The sequence below is a fragment of the Petaurus breviceps genome, unplaced genomic scaffold, assembly GCF_028583685.1.
Source record: "Petaurus breviceps papuanus isolate PSGF00001 unplaced genomic scaffold, PetGlider_PUasm1.0 225, whole genome shotgun sequence".
In the NCBI taxonomy this organism is placed as follows: domain Eukaryota; kingdom Metazoa; phylum Chordata; class Mammalia; order Diprotodontia; family Petauridae; genus Petaurus; species Petaurus breviceps.
This window is the reverse complement of record NW_027185889.1, coordinates 5,004,071-5,022,250: the sequence shown is the minus strand read 5'-3', so window position 1 is coordinate 5,022,250 and position 18,180 is coordinate 5,004,071. Positions and strand designations below refer to the sequence as shown.

The 18,180-nt window shown below is 34.8% G+C and overlaps 1 protein-coding gene across 10 annotated transcripts in view; it reads left to right on the top strand.

Moving 5' to 3' along the window:
• MGAT4C (MGAT4 family member C) overlaps nucleotides 1–17,980 on the top strand; it is a 355,403-nt gene extending 337,423 nt beyond the window's left edge. For all 10 annotated transcript variants that reach the window (XM_069095115.1, XM_069095113.1, XM_069095106.1 and 7 more), the window contains 2 exons: nucleotides 7,934–8,081; nucleotides 16,426–17,980. In XM_069095115.1, coding sequence (XP_068951216.1) covers nucleotides 7,934–8,081; nucleotides 16,426–17,582 — 1,305 coding nt within the window. In that variant the 3' untranslated portion in view covers nucleotides 17,583–17,980. The remainder of the gene's footprint in view (nucleotides 1–7,933; nucleotides 8,082–16,425) is intronic.
• The last annotated feature ends 200 nt before the right edge of the window (nucleotides 17,981–18,180 follow it).

The window sequence follows — 18,180 nt, the reverse complement described above, 5'->3', positions numbered from 1 at the left end:
TTGGGATCTTCTGTCTGCTTTGTTTTCTTTGCTGGGTCATGTTGCCCCTCAGTCACTTGACCCCTGGGCTTTTTGCCACAGTAGGACTCTGCCACAAGGCAGGGTAGCTTTCGTCCCAAACGCTGGGATTTTCTCAGTTGCCAGAGGTATTAGATGGGTGCCCTCTCTGAAGCCTCGATATGCTCTGGCATGCTGGACATACACCCCAGGACCTCTACCCTAGACTGCAATCCAGGTCCAAGCAAGTTAAAGCAAGAGTGATCACCCCTCAGACTGGTGCTTGGTCCCCCTACATTCTGCCAGCCAGGAGCTGAAGCTGCCATATGGCACTGGCTGGCTGTGCAGGCACCTCAGCAGTTTCTTGGCCCAGGGGGCAAAAGCCATGAACTCCCACTTACTGGTCCCAAAGTTCAGACTGCACTGACCTCTCACTTTGTCCTTCACATCTGTGTGTTGATAAATCTGGAAACAGCCACAGCTGCTGCTGTTCTGGAGTCCCTCCGGCTGTGGCTGGTCAGGCCCACCCTGGGGCTAAAGCCTTTGCCTGGGTCTGGGCTCAGCTCCCAGAGCACTTCGCTGGCTGATTCCTGCCAGCTTGGCCTGCTGTCCTCAGCGGGAGGTTCGCTTCTCTGTGTCATCTTGTGGGTTCTGAAGCTCCAAAGGTTTTTTAGAGTCCCCTTTTTACATGGATTGGGGAGGGTGGAAGCTGGAGCAGCAGGGAGGTCCTGCTTCTTCTCCGCCATCTTGGCTCTGCCCCAGGAAGTGACATTCTGATTTCAGAGCAGGTAAACTCTCACTCTTTGTTTTCTTCAATGAACAGCTTCTCTGTGAGGATCTTTCAAGTGGCATTTCAACAATTTGTTGTACTTAATGATCATAGTATAACTATTTATAGACACTTTCCTATAAACCTCTCATGAAGAGAGCCCCCTTTGAAGTAATTTTGAACCTTGTGAATAAGTCATTTAAAAAGCTGGAATAATCTCAATATTTATTTCTTAGTTTTATGTTCATTTCTCTAACAAATGTGTATTTATTGATCATTAATTGAGCCAGGATTCCTGAGCTCATGGAACTTAGGTATCTCAGGTATGAACATATATGTGCAATGTAAGATTTTTGTTGTTCAGCCATTTTCCAGTCATGTCTGACTCTTCATGACTCCAATTGGGGTTCTCTTGGCAAAGTTTTTGGAATTTTTACCATTTCCCTCTCTACCTCATTTAACAGATGAGGAAACTGAGTCAAACAGGGTTAAGTTACTTGTTCAGTGTAATGCCAGATAGAATTAGATCATTTCCTAAGTACAAAAATAAAATTTTAGAAAAATAATTTGACAAACTTTTTTTAATTTGACCTATAAAAGATTTTAGTGCCATAGGATTATAGTTTGAGGTCACCTAATCCAACACTTATTTTAGAGAAGAAAAATTGTCTTCAATAGGTTATGATTTGCTCAATGTCACATAGGTAGTGACAGATGAAAATTTCAACTCAGATCCTATGATCTTAAATTAAAATCATTTCTGTTCTATTCTGTCTAGTTAGCTGAATGCAACAAAGTCTTAATCTCTGAGAATTGTGCTCAGTGCTAAGCTCAATACTTCCATTTGCCTGTGACCTCATCATTATGGGGACCATTTTCCATGAGTCCATTTTACTAGTCTCATCTTCTACAATTCTCAGCCATGTCTTCTCACAATTGCTCCAAAGAAGGCCCCAGTACTACCCATAAACATTTATCCACATCTTTTAATCATCCCAATGATAGGGTACAGAAATTAAAAACAAACAAACAAAACAAAACAAAACTCTACCCCTACCCTCAAGGAACTTACATTGTACCAGGCCAAGTAGTCACAGTGTTGTGATCACAAATCCATAAATGGATCACAGGATATTACTTGAATAACAGCAATAGGTGTTAAAGATACAACGGGAAAAACCAACCAACAAACAAAAAAAACCCTCTCAAGAATCGCGCTAAGGAGGGAATCAGTATGCAAACAATTATGTACATATAAGATATATACAGAATCAGTAGTAGCATGAATATTGGATTGGATCTGGATTGAAGTAGAGATGATCAAGCTACCAGACCTTGTCCTACTTTTCCATTTGTATCCCCAGAATTTAGCACAGGGCTTTATACATAGTAAATAATAAAGACTTCACTCATAAAAACAATTTTATAATACTAATATAAATACTATGACAATATGAATTAACTCCCCTACTGTTCCTTCTATGAATAATAATGATTTTAAAAATCACCAAATGAAGCTTATATGACAAAGCGAGTCCATTTATAGGATAGCAGATAAGAGAAGCAGTGACTTAGAGGCAGGAGCACCTGAGAATCAATGTAGTCCAAACCTATTTCCTTTATAAAATCTGAGAAACTGAAGTGGAGATGTTAAATTTTTTATCTAAGTTAATACATATGCTAAATGGCAGAGCCAGAATCTAAACCCAAGTCCTATGACTCCAAATTCAGCCCTCTTGCCATGGTATCATGCTGCTTTCACAAGTCTATGCAGCTCCATAAATAATTTTGATTCTCAGATTTAAAAACAATAATAATAAAGAATTAATTCTAAGAAATATTTGGAAAGTAGAAAAATAGTACTATCAAATTTGCTATGTTAATAAGTCAATTAATTTTAAAAATTGATGAAGATAATTTTATACTTTTTCCTTTCAATATCTAACCCAATGGTATTTTTGAGAATTAAATAATTGTTTAAATCCAAATATTGATTGCTATAAAAACATATCATATCTAACATGAAATACTGAAATTCATTTGATTCTCTCTTTTTATAATGTATAATTTTCATGATGAAACAAGGCCTTTTTCAATGGTATTTAAAACAGGCATATCTTATTGATATCCATCTCTTACCCTTATATGTTAATTCTACTTTAGCCCTATACTATTTCCTTTAAGATTTTTTTTCAAGAGTACAGAAAGCATATTCTAAAGTAGAACCATATGTAATATTCATTCATTAAATCAACACATTCATTACAGATACCCTATATATAAGGTACTTCCTATATGTTAAGTCATGTGGGCAATACAAAGTAATGAAGGACATCTTTGCCCTCGAGGCAAATAAATCAATGTATGAGAAAGCATTCCAAAAGCTTTTGGAGGAGGGAGATCTCACTTCCAAATGGGAGATAAGAATAGGCTTCATGGAGAAGAATTTATTTTAGTTGGCTGTTGAAGGCTGGTAAAATTTCAACACATGAAGGTAAGAAGTGGGAAAAGCAAAGAAGAGTTTTAAGACCAATGGAGTAGTCTGAACAAAATCAGTCACAGAGATGGCAAGGTACTCTATATGTGTAGAGTACAGAGGATTGGGTCTATGAAGAGAGAGAAGTATAGTATAAGGCTAGACAGGTAGACTAAAGCAAGACTAAGATCAGCATTGTATGCAAGGCTTCTAAGTTTTTATTTATTGACAAATAATCAAGAAGTTTGGTAAGGGTGAAATGTTGTAGTAATAATAGTTTATGTAGATTTTGTTCAGTCATGTCTGACTTTTTATGACCCCATTTGGGGTTTTCTTGGCAAAGATTTTGGGGAGTGGTTTGCCATTTCCTTCTCAAACTCATTTTACAGAGGTGGAAACAAAGGCAAAAAGGGTTAAGTGACTTGCAAAGGGTCACACACCTAATAAGTGTCTGAGCTAGATTTGAACTCAGAAGATGAATCTCTCTGACTTGAGGCCAATTCTCTCTTCACTGCTCCAATTAGCTGCTCAGCTCATGTAGGATTCAGCGGTTCCCAAAGTGGAACTCCTGGAGGCACTGGAGCAATTGAGGGTAAGGAGGTAGTAATCTTGGGTGCAATTGCAGGGCGTTGAGTAAAAATAAGGGGGCAGTGAAAGCTTAAGGAAAGAAGAGAAGAAGGAAAGAAGAAGAATTTTTAAAAACCATTCACACATATGTCATCTGTTGTATAACAGAGTTAAAGTTATAGTGATTACATTATTTTCCAAAAAAAAAAAACAAACCACAAAATAAAAGTTATAATCAATTAGTAGTCAAGTCTACTAAGAGGTCTTAACCAGCAAGTGTTGGCAGGCCAGCATGTCCGGAAGTCCAGTATGCATCGGTGGGAATATATACATGTAATGACTTGTTTACAATGATACTATAGAGTTACAAGATTGGATATTGCATCATCGACATTTCAATGCAGGGGAAAACACACACAAATTTACAATAAATTACTCAATTTGTGATGCATCACTTTAAAATATTTCATATTTTTTAAATGGTGAAAATTTTAAAAAAATCATTAAAGACTTAAAAGATTTCCTGTGGGGCTTTGAGTATTATTTTGCAAAGGGGCTGGTAGTCCAAATAAATTTAGAAACCTCTGGTTTTGATAAATCTTCAAAATTTATATAACACTTTTCTCCAAACTAACTTATGTGAATAATAATACCACAATGACAACTACCATTGCATCACCATCAGTTTGCCAAAATGACTAGAAATCCAACCTTACTACCAAGATCTGAATTCAAATCTTACTTATGGAACTTTTTTATCCAGAAAAAAAGTTCAGAGACTTTTGGATCTGAGCAAGCCACTTAAACTCTATGTTCTGGATAACTCTCTAAGACTATATAGGCTACAAAAAAGGGACCCAATCTGCATTGGTGCAAATAGTATAAATATCTGGGAGTTCACTATGTCCATGAAACCACAGTCCCAAACCTTATCTCTATATTTAATATTATTACCATGTCAGAAGGCAAGAAATCTTAATCAGTAGAGATTAATTGATCTGCCCAAGTTAATAGCAGAGCTACAATATGACCCCAGATATTCTAACTCAACATCCAAAGGAGAAAGGGAAGTCAGAAGAATACTAGAAGTCATAAGACTAGTTACTGGCCAAGAACAACATTATTATCTAACTCAAATATAAATAGGGGCCACTAAACCATGGATAAGTATCCCTATAGGAGCACATTGACTTAGAAAGTGATAAATTAACATTATCTGTGCTCTATCATGTTTTTTTTTCTTTTGTTAAATAGTTCCCAATGATAATTTAATCTGGTTCTGGCTTCACTAGGGAATTGCTTGCCAGGCAATGAGTTTAACACTTCTGCACTGTAGTATTGTAATGAAACTTTGAAATGGGATGATAGTAGGTTGCTAGAAATAAAAAGGAGCATATGGATACAAGAGGGGGAAAAAACATGGAGGTAAAAACATTGGTCCTTACCATGCATTTTATATGAAGGGCAAGAGAGAATCATCAAGGTTTACTTTGACAAATAGATTCCTTTTGCAGAAAGGGAATTATAAACCTCAAGGACTAACTCTACATAAAATTCCAGCTCTTTCCAGCACAGCCCAGTTCACCTTATCTACCATTTGCTGGCTAGATACACAAGTATAAAACCATGTTTAACAGCTTCACTTTTGTGTGAGTTAGTAGACAGTTTGACATGGTCTCCAAATGAAATATAAGCAACATTTTTTTTAAATGTAAGTAGAAAAGGTTGAATGACCAACTTTGCTTAGCTTCAAGTTTCTGGGATTCTTAACCTGGGGTCCATTACCTTTATAGAATATATTTTTCAAGGTGTTTCAATATATTTAATTTTCTTTATAATTCAATATGTTTTATACTTTTTAAAATATTCTAAGAAGGATCTGAACCCTTCATCAGACTACCAAAGGGTTCCATGACATAAAAAAAAAAGATTAAGATCATGTAGTATACAGTCTATATTTATTTTCTAGCTGGTGTCACTGCAGATAGGGGACTGGGCCTGGAGTCACTGAGACTTGAGTTCAAATCTGATTTCTAACAATTACTAGCTGCAGGACTCTGGGGCATGTCACTTAACCTTCTCCAGCCACAGTTTAATCAATTATAACATTAAGACAATAAAACCTACCTCATAGGATTGCTGTGAGGATCAAATGAGATATTAAGAAAAAAAACATTTGGCACATAGTGGGAGCTATATAAATACTTATCCCCTTACCTTTCCTTACATTTCTATTCCAGCAGGTTCTTTATTTTAGTGAATACATACATACATACATTCATACATATACACACAGAGTAATATAGTATTTATAGGATAATAGTATTTAGGGAGAGTTCTAATAGACACTTGTAGATGGCCCCCCCAAAATAATTCAATTTATTACTGATTTATTTACTTATCATAAAAATATGTATAGAAAACAATGTTAGGAAATTTAATAAAGTGCTTTTATATGTTTTATTTCACACCTTGTCATGTCTTTCATTTTGTGTAGTGGTATTCAATGCAGAAAAAAAAAACTGTAAAGTTTTTAGGAATTTGTTTGACTTTACATTTCATATCCTATGCTTTTTTTTCCTTTTCAACATAATACCTATAAGAAGTCATATAAACTTTAAGATTAGCATTGCCATTGAGTTAAAGATTATTAATCTGATGATTATCAACATATACAAGTGGTGAAGAATATTGTATTAGAGAAAGCATTTTGATGCTGAGAGAGACTGAATATACAGAGAACCTCAGTGTAATAATCTGATAACTTTGGTCTGGAGACACAAATCCACACATGTAAATCTATCCTAAAATTTAGGATAGATTTTTGGTGCCTTTAATTGCAAATTAAATTTGGGTCATTATACTTTTAATTTGTATTACTAAGTGAAAACTTACATATTCCAAATAGGAAATATATTGATTACATTCCTTTTGACTTATTGAAAATTGTTTTTCTATATTGTAAAACTATAAAGATAAATGTCTTATTAGGAAATGCAATAACAAAGTGTGTGTGTGTTCATAAATAAAGTTTTACATTTAAAAATATTTCTAGATTAAACTTCTTAAAGCAAATATTGGAAGCAAGAAATTCTGTATAGCAGAAATTTTTATCAGTTCCTCACCAAGGACCATCACTCTAATGCTAGGTAGAGGGATTCGATATGTAATTTCCTTTGTTTGGGTAACAGTCAGGTCAGGAAACTGTCTCTGTGAGTTCAGATAGTTACCTTCTTCACAATTCAATATTAGAGAACTGTCCAGAGTGCTGAGAAGTTAAATCATTTACCAATGTCTCATAGCCAGTGTGTTTCAGAGGCAGAATTTGAACGTACCTCTTCCTAGCTTCAAGGTAAGTGCTTTATGCAGTATGGAAAACTATCTCTATTTTAAAGGAATATTTAAGAATAATTTCATCCAACCAAATAATTTGGAGTTTGTGGTAATAAGATTGGGCATTTTGAGTTGGTTGTGGCAAGGTTATTAAAAGCTTTAATAAAATTTGGATCAAATTAGCCTAAGGCTCAAGGTTACTTTCAAATTTCATTCTATGGTCTAATGATCCTATAAGCTATCAAAGATGTTAAGGTCAATTTGCAAAACCACCGCCAAATCAGACCAGAAGCACAATTTTGATCTATTCAGTCCCACAGAGTAGTTAGAAGTACTCTTAACAGCACATGTGCATGAAATGTATGTGTGTATGAAATATTTCCAAACTGTACCATAGTAGAGTAGAAGAAAAATGATGAATAGACCATACTTCTTCGAATAATGCCAGTATAGACATAAAGAAAATCTCTGGTTTGAGAATCAAGTATAAACCAGCATAAAGGTAGAAGGCACAGTCACCTAGGCAAGATTGAAAAATAAAATCCAATTTCTCATTATCTGTTGCATGTGCTATCTACAACAATGTTTAGATGTTAGAAGGATAGAGGGATATACAGGCATGGATTATGATTCATTCAACCAAAATTTATTGAACACCTAATATGTGCCAAGATAAAATGTTAATGCATATGACACCCTGTGGCCCAACCTTTCATTATTCATTGCTTAAGAGAGAAATTTTTACCGATGTGCACCTATTACTCTCTCTCTACCTCTTTCTTGTCATTTAGAAGGGAGACAAACAGCTCATTAGAGAAACATCCACACATCAACTGAATTCAGAACGTTATGTGCACACATTTAAAGATTTATCTAATTTCTCAGGAGCCATAAATGTCACCTATCGCTATCTAGCTGGCACTCCATTACCAAGAAAAAGTAAGTATCCTTACATTAATAAGTGGGTGAAAGTGCATTGTATGAAAGTCTTGTTTTGTTTACAAATCTAAGATATTATTATTTAATTATGCTCAGAATAGTGAAAAAGCTTAACTTTTCTATATACCAAAATTATGATATATCCACTCAATTTAGTTTTTAATAATCAAATATTGATTGATGTTGCAAACAAAACAACTGTTTGATTTCATCTTCCATTTTTAAATTTAATGCTAAATAATCAGATAAATAGCTTGAGTGGAGAGTCATAAAAAAAACTTTTAAAATATATTATGTATTTATATATTTATTTTGCGGTGTTGATGAATGTACATAAATCAAGAAAGATGGATTTTACTCTACTATTCCTTTTGTCTATATGTTAAGGTCAAAATATAAAGATTTTTTTAAAAAGCATGATCATAGAAGGTTTTAGAAGTATTTTCACCAATGTATGGGTCTTCATGTATTTTTGGTTCTCTCTCATATTTTGGGATATTCTATGAAGTAATAATTACTAGAACTAGCCCATAATTATGTTGTATCATTTTAGTTAGTTTCCTACCCCATCCCTTTCTACTCATACATGGCCCCTGCATTCTTGACTCCCTCTTGGCTCTATGTGACAAGTGCCTTCAAATTTTCCCCATATTTGTGGCCCATTTAGGCCATTCTTCCCCAGAACCCATCTTAGACTTTCAGCTTCACTCCCTCTTCTTTCTCCTAAAACATTAATTTTATATAGTTTGTTCCCTCAGGGCCTGGTCTTCTAATTGGATAAATGAATTTGTTATTATTAATGAGGGATAATGGCTCAATGTGCTAGTAACATGTTGACTTTCCAAAAGGGACATCCATTGCACAAACCCAAAGAACTAGATGTCTTAATGAAATTTGAGAAACTAAGGTAGGGAGACATTCATGACCATGAAAATTTTAACATTTCAATATGGCAAATATGCAGGTGGCTGCCAAGCCAGCCTTTGCTTTAAAAAACCAAAACTATTGATCAATAAACATTATTACCGTCTTTATATTTTTTTATTATTTCACTAAATGAAAGTTCAAAAATTGTGCTTATCTGATTGACAAGAATGTGATTTTTTTAATGAAAAATATAATCATCAGATATGGGATGTAGAAAATACTTTAGAAATATCTAACTTTTCCATTTTATAGATGTTTCTTGAGATTGTAGATTTCCACAAGGTCTCAATTAGAATCAATAAAATATAGATTCTTTAAAAATGGAAGCAACTTCTGAAGTCATCTACTATAACAATTACATCTTCTGTAATGACAATATCCCCAACAAATGATTAGCTAGTCTATTCTTGAAAGTCCCTGGTGTTCAGGTACTCACCATGCCAAGAGCTAGTTCTTCCAGTCCATTTTTTTTAATAGCTATAACTGCTACAAAATCCCCTCTTATTCTGTTCCGTGTTAAGTCTTCTGACTCCCAAGCACTGGGCCTAGCTCCATACTCTGTGGTCAAATAAATTAAAACAGATCTTTATTCTATTCAACTACTTGGCTTCTATATCCATATGTAGACAACTAGTTGGCATAGTGGATAGGTAAATAGTTTTGCAGTTAGGAAAAAACTATCTGAATCCAGATTCAGAGACTTAGTTGTAAGTTCTTAGGCATCTCTCAACTTCAGTTTCTTCAACCCTCTAATCCACCTATTTCAATGCATTGTGAAATCCTATGAAACACACACATGAAATACTTTGCATACCTTTAAATTCTCTAGGTAAGGTAACTTCTTATATCTAGATGGATAAGTGAGTATATATACATGTGTATATATATATATATATGTATATATATATAAGCCTTTTCATTTATTCCAACTAAAATTCTTCTTGGGGGGGTGGGGTGGCTAGGTGGCGCAGTGAATAGAGCACCAGCCATGGAGTAAGGAGGACCTGAGTTCAAATCCAGACTCAGATACTTAAAACAAAAAAACTAACCATGTGACCTTGAGCAAGTCACTTTACCCCAATTGCCCTACGTTCCCCCCTCCAAAAACAATGAATAAAATTCTTCTTTGGATTAAAATATTGCCCACAATTTGGTCAAGTTGAGAATCTTAAGACACTTCATTTGAAATCTTCTTTTAGATTAATTTAAAATTTTGGTAATTAAAACAAACTCACACTGTCCTCTGACAACTCTATCATATCTCTCTGGTAGTTTTTCCATCAGTCAGTAATTCACTGATCACTACTTTCATCTGTTCAGGGTGGTATGTAGTCTACTCATACAATAATGTGAGTTCAGTGTATTTTTTTTCCTTCCTTTAAGCTATACATGAAATTTTTTCCAACAGTGTTAGAGGCATTGGAGTTATCAGAAAGAAAGTCCAACTAGGAATCAGAAAACCTGGTTTCAATCCCCCTGTTAACTAATCATGTTAGCTAAAGCTTGAGCTTCCTCTTTTGTAAAATAGCTATAATAATACTTATACTATCTAATGCACAGGGTATTTATAAGTAAAATGCTCTAAGTGAATCATACAGTATTATATACATACAAACCATTATTATTATTACTAGGGTGTTTTCTGCCTTGGGTTTGGTAATTCCTGTGTTTTTTTTTTAAATGCTATGTTCCTATCACTTCTACTTTGCTCAATTTGAACTAAATATATACCTTCATTTTTGTCTCCTAGTCAGGCATCCCATTTGACCAAGTTCCAGTGTTACCTTTGAAATTATACTTGCCCCCTCATCTTAAGATCTCAGCTTGTTTTATTTTTGACATACATTTTGATTATTAGTATATAGATATTTGAGGCCATCGATATATTTTCTCTTCTTTATGAAATATTGGAGATCTTGCTTGCTATTCTTCTTTCTATGCTATGCCAATTCTACATGCCATCTGACTGAAATGTTCTTTCTGGGAATTTTTTCTCTCTCCCCCTTTTCAGTTTAAAACCTCCTAGATAAGGTGATCAAGTCTTAGGGTGAATGTTTTCTGTACTGATCCTTTTCATCTTTGTTACATTCATAACCAAAAAGTCAACATCCAAAGAGGAAAAGTTCTTTTGTTTAACACTATCTTCTTATTCATTTGTATTATCCTTTTTTCTCCCATATCTAATAATTTTAATACTAATTAACATTTTTCTTTCACTTGAATTACAAAGTTCTTTCCATATGTTATGTCATTTGATCCTCACAATAACTATGGGAAGAGGATTTTATTATTATTATTACTATATTTTTTATTATTACTATCATTTCACAGTGAGAAACTATAACTAAAGGAGATAACATGAGTTAGTCATGGTCATAAAGCCAGGACATTCCAGTGGGCAAAGTCAAATCCAGATCCTCTATCACCAAAAAACTATAACAAACTGATTAAATTCAGATCAGTAAACATTAAGTAAGTATCTAATCTTTACAAAGTATGTACTGGTTTCTGAGTATACCCAATTTTCAAGATTACATTCTTATTCTGAAGGGGAAAGGGAAAGTACACAAATAAAGAAATACCAAATATATTCAAAGAGATTTGTCTCAGTGAATGTATGGGATGGGGAAATTAGTATTTATAACTAAATTAGAAGCAATCTTGAACTGAGTCTTAAAAGAAATTGGGGATTCCAAAAAATGGGAGGCAAAGTACAAAAATTTTTCAGGAATAATGGATAATTGACACAAAGAAAAAGGAGGTAGGACATGAAATATTGTATATGGCAGTGGGTTCATTTGACTAGAATGTCCACTTAGTAGAATAAAGATAAATCCATCTAGAAAGGTAAGATTGTACTAGAAGGTGAAAATATATGTTGTCCTAATGGAAAGAGGGAGTCACTGAAGCTTCTTAAACTTCTGAAGGACCTAATTGTAGCAGCAAGCACCCCAAGCGTCCTCAGGGTTTGCAGCTACCACAGGTTCTTGGATCTGCTTTGTTAAAGGAAAGCAACTCAAAATGGGTTAACAAGCTTACTTTAATCAGTCAGACATATATCATTTACCTTGTTCAGGAGAAAAGGTCAGCACCCTTAACCTCAAAGTATACAGGCATAATTATCAAGACAGAAACATCAAGTACACAGATTTCCAAACTGTCCAACCATTACATCCATACCCAGTCAACATCTGGGTTTCCATATTCTGGGTTTTTCAAAGCCGGGGGACTCTCAACAACGGCTTCCCAGAATTCAGATCAAATCACAGAACACTTCTCAAAGTGAGTCCCAAAACAAAGCTACACATCAGAGCTTATATAGCCTTCTCCTGGCTCAGAGAATGTAACAACCTTATTGACTCACTGGCCAATCAAGGAGTATCTACTGAAAAACAAGCCTCCCCCACCCCAGGCTTCAGGTGCACATTAGCCTAGGGGCAGGGAAGATCTTTAAAATTTACATTCTTATTACACTAATCAGACCTGTACTAGTACATTTGGCTGATATTTGAAGAAGGAATAGAAGACTAGGAAGACTAGAGGCAAGGAGAAAAAAGGGGACATTATTGTGGTAGTCTAGGCTAGACAAAATATAATGAAGATTTAAATAGTAGGTGACCATATGAGTGGTCAGAAGGGCCTGGTATACAAAATGTATTGTGGATATAGAATTGAGGAGCACTATCAGCTAATTGGATATGAGGAGTATGAGGGAAGAATCAAGTAGAACTCTCTTGTTATGAACCTAGATAACTACATGGATGGTAGCATCCTCAAGGGAAATGGGGAAATAAGGAAGACTCTTGAACTTAAAGGGAAATGAGTTCTATTTTGGTGATATTAAATCTAATGTGCCTAGAGAATATCTTGGTGGAGACCTAGAATTGGAAATTCAGGACTGGAGTTTAAAAGAGATATGAGAGAAGAATATGTAGTTATTGCCATAGAGATAAGTAAATCCAACCTATGGAAACAAGACCATGAACAGAGATTATAGAGAGAGAAGACAAGAGGATTCTGGGTTTTACCCATAAAGTGTTCAGGGTTGTGGCACACAGATAATATACTAGCACAGAAGATCAGGAAGGAGTAATCAGGCAAGTAGCAGGAGAACCAGGAGAAAGCACTGTCATGTATACCCAGGGAGAAGACAGCACCTAGAAGAATGCTTAAACTGATATCATCAATAAGAATTATGAGTAACAGAAAAGTGCCACTAGCAGTAATTGATTTAGCTTTTTGTTCTGAACTCAATAGTCCTTAGAAAATTTTTTTTCCAGGTACCATTCAATACAAACACACACACACACACACACACACACACACACACATTTGTATGATCATATTTTTCCCAATAAAATTTTTTTAAACTGGATAGTAGGGGCAGCTAGGTGGCACAGTTAATAGAGCACAGACCCTGGAGCCGGGAGGATCTGAGTTCAAATCTGGCCTCAGCCACTTAAGACACACTTAACTAAATAAGTGACCTTGGGCAAGTCACCTAACCTCAATTGCCCTGCCTTCCCCCCTCCAAAAAACAAAACAAAACAAAACAAAAAGTGGATAGTAATCCTCTTCTGAAAGGATCAGAAAGTTTTCTGTCATATCTTAGGTACATGCACCAAGAAGAAAGCATTGCTTTTCATTGTCCATATCTAGGAAAATCCCTTCCCCACTCTCAAATAGGGAGCTGATGATGAACTCTTCTTTCTAGTGGAATTTCTTGGTGTGTATAGATCCATATTTGATTACTAACAAGTTACCATCTACTTCTTTCTCACCATGAGGAGCAATCTTTGCCCCCACCAGCCCCTAAACCCCCCCCTACTCTGTTGCGCTCTCTCTCATCCTCCACAATTATTTAGTTGCCAAGATATGCTGATTTCATTTGTTTCTTTTGGATCACTCAAATAGATATTCTCCTTGCCAATTTCATTTTCATAACTCTAGTTCAGTCCTTTATCAACTCTCTGCTATGATCTTGCAATTGCTTCCTGACTGGTTCCCATGTCTTCAGCATCTTTCTTCTCCAAGTTATCTTTCACCTTATCACCAATATATTTCCATTCTGTAGGTTCAATTCCATCATACTCCTGTTCAAAGAAGATATACAAACTTCTTAGCCAATCATTAAATACAAATATCTTTCTAGACATACTTCAGGATGTTCTCTTTCAAAAATCAGTCAAACAGAAATACCAGCCATTCTGCAATTGTGCCTTGCCCATTTCTGCCATTGTATGTCTCCAATACTAGCATGGATATTATCTACAAGTTCAAATATTGAAATGCTTCTTTTTCTTCAAGGCCCAGTTTGGATGCTGCATCATTACGATTAGTCTTTATCTCCCCCACTAGAACTGATCCAATAAAAAATATCTTAGTTTTGTGAGACGGCTCTTTTGCATGCTTTATATTATTTTTCCATTTTACTTATTTGTATATGTGTCTAGCCTTATACTACAATATGTGGTCCTTGAAATAGTAAACTACTATTTAACCTCAACAATCTGCTGGTTGAATGTAGTTTACCTGAAGTGAATTTAATGTCTGGATGGGTCCTCTCTGTAGCAAGCCTCATACCAATTATATAGCTTTAGTCATTAAATAATTATTCTTTCCTTGCTTTGTATTATGCTTTTCCATAACCATTCCTGTAAAGTTGGTTTTATTTTTTCAATTTAGCCTATTTTTTTTTTCTAAGCTTTCTTCTTGGGTCATGCTTTCCATCATGTTAAGGGTTGTTTCATACATTCTGATAATGTCTAGAGAATGAAATATTCTTTCAGCTTCATTTCTCTCTTCTATCAGTGTCACTAATAATACATATTGAGTGTACACATAGTAGCTGACTGTTTTGGAAAGAAATATAAACAGCAAGTTCTTTGAAAGAAAACAATAACTGAGCCTTTACTTTCCTTATTTTCTGAATCTAATGATAACGGTTTTTGATTCTCTTCAGTAGCTCCTAGAACATCTCCTTTCCCATGGGTTTCACTCTAACAGCCAATTACTAACAAAACAGCCATGCAAAAATGCCATTTGCCAATATACATGCTCTACCATGAATGGGCCTCTGTCCCAGAGAACTTACCAACCTGACCTTTTAAAACTGGGTTCCTTGTTCCAAAGAACTTTATATTATTTCATTGAGAGATCACTAATTAGGAGAACCTTGGTAGTAAAAAAAAATAGTAGCTAATATTCTTGGGATATTTCCAGATTTTCCTGGAGAATTCTGGACTGCTCACTGTCTTCCCCTTTTTGTATTATCTAGCTCTACCATCAACTTCCTTCTTTTTTCCTTTCTATCCAAGTTGAGGATTGTCATCTCTGCACTATGAATCTCTCGGGAGATTATACCATTTCCCTCATGTTCTCATTAAATAAAGTCATGATTTCAATCCTACATCAAGAGTTTTCACTTCTTGTTTGTATCACAGATCCCCTTTGTCAGTCTAGTGAAGTCTGTGGGTCACTTTTAAGAATATTTTTTTTAATTACAAAAAAAGGAAATTCTTAAATTTCAAGTAGAGGCTAGTAAAAATAAATATGCTTGTTGTCTGCTTTCCCATCCAGTTTAATAGACTACCACTACCACTACCACCACCACCACCCTTGAAATACTATCCAAAGTCTGCTCTGAGTGAAGAACTCCTATTCTAGATTATATGTGACTTAAAAAAATGTCTCATTTGCAGGAAAGAAGAAATGATGCCTTTTCACAGCAGATGGAACAGTAATGTCAGTATCACAGCACCACATGATAAACATTTTCATAGGAATGGAAATTTTCAACAATACAATATACTTCAAAGAACTTTGACTTGATACAAGAAACTAAAGTTATTTCTATGAATATTGAGCAGTTTATAATTTCTACTAGCAGAAATCAAGGAAACAATTTAACACAAATGAAAATAAGTTTTCTAAGAACAATTGCTACAAAAATAACCTTTAAAATAATCATTCAATCACAAAATGAATATTAAAAAGATTCATCTGTAACTTCCACTTGCAAAAATTGGGGATAGTTTGTCAGCCATAACTTTAAATGACTTCCTCTTTTCCATTTTTAAATAGTTTTTATATTATCTAAATATATATCTGTCTTCTCTAATGGGCTTATATGGGAACATTAAGCTGTAGAACATTTTATTTTATAAACAAATGTTTAAAACAACGGTGCACATATTAGTCTGCATATAATATAATTTGTTTTCCACAGAAAAGAATCAATTACACATAAACCATAATAGCTTTTTCATATGTAGCTTAATAATTTAATCACAAAATGTCCTATATTTCATCATTCACTAAGCTTACTTGCTACAGTACCAGCCCTAAGGGCCAACCTTGATTGTTATGTGTTTTTCAAAGCATCTAATTCATCTTCCTTCTAAATTCTTTTGCCCAGAGTACCTAACAGTTGGACTTTCGTCAGTTAAAAGAAAAAAAGGAAACTATTTGCTTGAAACAATCAAGTCTATATTTGATCAATCCAGTTATGAAGAACTGAAGGAAATTGCAGTAGTGGTTCATCTTGCTGAATTTGACTTACCTTGGTGTGACAGTATGGTACGAGATATTACACAGAAATTTGCTCACCACATTATTGCTGGACGTTTAATGGTCATACATGCTCCTGAGGAATATTATCCAATCCTAGATGGCCTTAAAAGAAATTATAATGATCCAAATGACCGAGTCAAGTTTCGATCTAAGCAGAATGTGGATTATGCTTTCCTTCTTAATTTTTGTGCCAATATTTCAGACTATTATGTAATGTTAGAAGATGATGTTCGATGTTCAAAAAATTTCTTGTCTGCCATTAAGAAAGTGATTACATCACGAGAAGGCTCTTACTGGGTGACACTGGAATTTTCTAAGCTTGGCTACATTGGAAAACTCTACCATTCCCATGATCTCCCACGATTGGCACATTTTTTGCTAATGTTTTACCAGGAAATGCCTTGTGATTGGCTACTGATTCATTTTCGTAGTCTCTTGGCTCAAAAGGATGTGATGCGCTTTAAACCTTCTTTGTTCCAGCACATAGGATATTATTCCTCATACAAAGGAGCAGAGAACAAATTAAAAGATGATGACTTTGAAGAGGATTCATTTGACATCCCTGACAACCCACCTGCAGAGCTATACACAAATATGAATGTATTTGAAAATTATGATGCAAGCAAAGCATATAGCAGTGTTGATGAATATTTTTGGTCCAAGGCACCTGCAATAGGGGATTATTTTGTAATTGTATTTGAAAAGCCCATTAACATAAGCAAAATTAAAGTAAGTACTGGAACAGAAGATCGACAAAATGACATCTTGCATCATGGAGCCCTGGAAGTTGGAGAAAACATAGGGTGGAGCAAAAAGGGAAAACAGTGTGCCACTTACTTGAGACTAGGGGAATTCCAAAATGGAAACTTTGAAATAGTAGATGTGAAGCACAAAGTTCCATTTGATATTCACTGTATAAGAATACTTGCCACCAGAACACAAAAGGAATGGCTGATCATTAAGAGTGTTAGTATTTGGACTTTTCAGCCAGTTAATCATTGACTCCATGTAACTGAAACAGGTCTTCCTTTTGAATAGGGGAGTGCATACTATTGGTTGGGTAGCAACAGGTGCTATTCCCCAAGGGATGACTTAACTGTTAAAAAGGGAAATCTGGGACATTGCAAAACAAACAAAAGCAATTTATTTTTTACTAGTTCAGCCAGGCAATATATAAACACTAGTTTGTTGGTATGTTTTGAATTTTATAGTAAAAAAGTTTCCATCCACATCTTTGGGTCCCCTAAATCCCTCTTTGTTGTTATCTTTGGCTCTTTAAGAGAAGGCAATGCTTGATAAGAAAAATCCTCATTCAAATTGGTAGTTTTGATTAAACATTGCCAAAATACTTTGACTTCATTATATCTATGTATTAAAGTTGATGAAAGTTGATATTTTTATGCCATGGTTAATGTTGCTTTCATTTTAAAGACAGTTTTAATAATATAAACTTATTAGTGTATTGCCAGTTGTATTTGAATGCCAAAAGAAATGATGTGTATTAATATGACACATTTTTTTTTCAGCAATCGGGGTTAAGTAACTTGCTCAAGGTTACACAGCCAGTTATTTCTGGGTGTGGTGCTGAGTATCTGAGCCC